General features: G+C 33.5%; 1 protein-coding gene across 3 annotated transcripts; it reads right to left on the bottom strand.

Annotated features, from left to right (window-relative positions):
- Window positions 1–288: 288 nt before the first annotated feature.
- LOC131054665 (F-box/FBD/LRR-repeat protein At1g13570) lies at window positions 289–2223 on the bottom strand. Of its 3 annotated transcripts, none has more exons than XM_057989217.2 (3): window positions 1968–2221; window positions 855–1710; window positions 289–766 (listed from the first exon to the last, which is right to left on the bottom strand). In XM_057989217.2, exons 1-3 carry the CDS (start codon window positions 2111–2113, stop codon window positions 542–544), a joined length of 1227 nt encoding a protein of 408 aa, XP_057845200.2. In that variant the 5' UTR covers window positions 2114–2221; the 3' UTR covers window positions 289–541. The 3 variants fall into 3 exon arrangements, with proteins under 3 accessions (XP_057845200.2, XP_059066013.1, XP_057845201.2); XM_057989218.2 differs by having other exon boundaries at window positions 624–785; window positions 1968–2223; XM_059210030.1 differs by having other exon boundaries at window positions 855–2219.
- Between the last annotated feature and the right edge of the window lie 1586 nt (window positions 2224–3809).

The raw sequence follows: 3809 nt of genomic DNA, 5'->3' as shown, positions 1-3809 counted from the left end.
ACCATATTGCTATGCATAGAAGTGAAATAATTCTTTATCTACAATGAAACCAGCAGATACTGCTTGTTTCACAGTAATTGAGTGGCCAAAACCCATTAAACAGATAATCTATAATAGCAACACTTGAAAATATTTGAGAAGACAATGACTAATTTATATTTTAGGGCCTGCAAGTTTGCCACCAAATTTTTCATTTAGCTTAAATAGATGAAAAGTTACCCCTTATATATTCTTCAGTGTATTTCAGAACGGTATAAAGAGACGAAGATCATAACATATCCTATCGACTATTGAAAATACGTCTGAATCAAAATTTAGACCACAAAAAGTCGAATTTTATCACTACTGTACGAGTGCCCTTCTTAGATACCTAGTAGATTAGTACTAGGTACTAAAAGAAGCTGCAAACTTCACGTATGTTTCTTAACTGTATCATCTATTACTACTTTTATAACAGGTGGAATATTTACTCATTCCTACCACATTTTCTACTTTCTTCAGCTTGATGAAAATTCATTTCTACAAATGAGTATTCCAAATCCTAAACCTGACTCATAAAGTGACTCATGAACTCTGGATCAGTAAATAATGTTGTTCCAACTGGAGTGTTACAGAGAGCCATGGAATTTAACTTGGGAGCATTGCTAAGAAGGAAATCCAACAAAGCTACTTCCTTCTGACCCCATATGTCTGATGAAATAAATACATCTGCTTTCTTCAGTTTTGGGAAGGCCGTGTCTGATGCAACATCCCCTGCCACCATGTCCTGCCATCCCAAAAAAGGGCTACAATACAATATAAAATCTAGATATCTGTGAAAGAAAACTGTAATACAAAAGAAGAAAACGATTTACCTGGATGAGAATGTCTGTGATTTTCAGCTCTTCGAGGTCTGGAAATGTGCTGATGAGTACTCCAAACGGGGTATCTAATCCTATTCGAAGGGATAATTTTTTCAGGGATTTCATAGCCGGAATCTCTTCAAGTGCTGAAATATCTGATGGCTCCATTTCTTGCAGAAAGGGGATGGAATTAAGCTCAAATTTAGACAACATGAAACAATCCTTTATTTTGAGCTCAACCAATTGGGGACAATCTGCTGTAAAGTTTTCTATAGACGAAGTTCCTAAGTTCAGGTAAGTGAGATTGGGTGCACAGATTTGCAAATTAAACAAAGCAGCACAGCGCTTGATCACCAACTTCTCAAGAATTGGGCACACTGCTATAAGCTGCTGCAGTCTCGCATCAGTCAAATCACCAATCTCCGAAAGAGAACAAGTCTTTAAAAACAGAAAACCCCTAAAATCACTGGGTATTTCTGTAATCCAAAAACCCTCGATTTCCAAAACCCTTAGAAGCTGACATGCAAAAAGAGAAGACGGTACTTGCCTTCCCGACATTCCCCTGTAACAAAGAGCAACTCTTTTCACTCCCTTCACAGCTGCCCCTTTTATGCATTGCTCAATGCTCACATTGTTGAGTATTTTTTCCCCCAACCGATTCTGACGCCCCTGGAAGGAAAGATCAAACTGCACACTCTCAAGAGGGGTAGAGTGAAGCAAAATGATATTGTTTATCACATTTTCCACGTACTTAACTGAGGACTTGATTTCTGCCATTTCTGCAAGGCGGCAAGTAAGTTTTAAGAGTGAGTCAAAAAAAGACAGAGAAAAATCGATGTGGGGAATGTTTCTCCAGAGGGTTTTCCATCTGTGAGACAGAAGAGAAGCGCGAATGGCATCTTTCAGTGAGAGACGAGAAAGAATATTGCAGCACAATAAATTGTCAGGCAAGTCACTCAACCTATCAATCTGAATCTCCATTGCAATTGAATTGCAGAAAGCTCAATTCATATCATTTCACAGCAGCAACTACCAAAAGAAATGCATGCATACCCACAGATATGTGGTTACATAACTGTATGACAATGCTTGCAATTAATATTTGAGGCCCATGTGACCTTGTACCTGTGTGCCGCGTGTAAGTGAGGGCTTTGAATATTGCCACGCCATTCCTTAAGCGCAGTATCAGAGCTGCCATGGAAGTGATGGGCCAGAGGGCACTTGCTACCCAGGCACCAAAATGGCTTGGAGCATCCCCATCCATGTGCCATGCCTGCATTGCATACCGGCACTGGCTATGTAGGCGAATGTGCCTCATCCTTTTACTGCATCCAGTGTGTACCGAGTACAGTACAGTTTCTGCGACCTCCACTTGTCTTAGGGCTTACGACCCTGGACAAAGTTAAATATTTTTTAAATTTTTATTTATTGTATTTTTAATTTTTTTTAATTATAAATAATAAAATAAAATAAAATAATAAATGAATAGTCAATTACATATTTAACATTTTAGTAATAATAAATTATATATATATATATATATATATTATTTAATTAAACTATATTATAATATATACAGGAAATCATAATTTTTAAAATAAATAAGAATATAAATTTTAATTTGTTTTGATATGCATGTTAAAATTGTAACTAAATAAATTTCTTATATATATATATATATATGTATGTAAAAAAATTTAAATTTTTTGTTCTTATTTATTTTTATAGTCATTATATTATGTAATATAGTTAAATGATTTAAATATATATGAAATGATTTTAACTTTATTAAAAAAATGATATAGATATATATATATATTTTGTTAAGTTAATTTAGTAAAAAATTTAAATATATAATAAAGTGATCTTAACATCTAAATATTATATATAAATTCTAGTAATATTATTTGGTAACTTTTTAAATATATAGATAAATAATAGCTTATTATTTATAAATATATTTACCTTTTAAATTATATATTTAATTTTTAATCATAAATTATATGTCTAATCTCTTTAATATTTTTGTTGTTATTTATTTTTATGGTTATTATTTTATAACATACATAATATACAACTAAGTCATTTTAATATATATAAAAAAATTTACTAATATAACTTAACAAAATATATATATCTATATCAATTTTTTTTAATAATGTTAAAATCAGTTGAGTAGGAAATAAATTCCCCTGATCAGAAAGGTGCGGCTAGTTAGGATAAAATAGCCATATTATTTTAAATTCTCCCTTCATGGGCCTCTGCCGCTGAAGTTGTACAGACGATCTCCAGTGAATGAAGAACACTGAGAAACCCCAATTGAATGCGCCCCTGCAAATCAGTCAGATTATTTATGTGGCCGATAACCAGACCACATCTACACTCGCATTCGCATTTTCCTGACTTTGATGATCCAAAAGTTTTTTTATTCGTCTCTGTTTTGCTCTCCTGTGAGATGGCTTGAGTAATTGAAACATGGGATCATGCAGACATTACTAAAATACACATAATTCAAAACGGTCAAAAGAGGACTGATAATTTGGGGTGTCAAATCTTGCACAGCTGCAATAAAAACCATGCTGAAAATGAATAAAGCAAAAGGAACAACCACAAACATTTCTAGTAGAAACACAAGGAATGATAAAAAAAACCAATGAATGCTAAAAATGAAGTTAAGAATGCAACAATTGCGGTTACTGCTCATGTAACATATATACATAACCCTCTCTAAGAAATTTTTGATCTTCAATCCATTACGCTATGAAAGCACAACATTTCTGATTCATACTGCAATTTTTTTGGTTCTTAGAGAGCTTTTCTGCAACATTCTCAATGCTAAGGACATCGATGCAAGTCATTCTATTGCATTCACTCTACACGTGCTAAGGCTAGGAAGCATTGTATTTCCACGTGTTGAAGCTTTGTTTCTTTCCTAGCATTCCTAGAATGGCTAAATTTAGAGGTTCC

The sequence above is a fragment of the Cryptomeria japonica genome, chromosome 8 (genome assembly GCF_030272615.1).
Source record: "Cryptomeria japonica chromosome 8, Sugi_1.0, whole genome shotgun sequence".
In the NCBI taxonomy this organism is placed as follows: Eukaryota; Viridiplantae; Streptophyta; class Pinopsida; order Cupressales; family Cupressaceae; genus Cryptomeria; species Cryptomeria japonica.
This window is presented reverse-complemented; position numbering and strand designations above follow the sequence as displayed.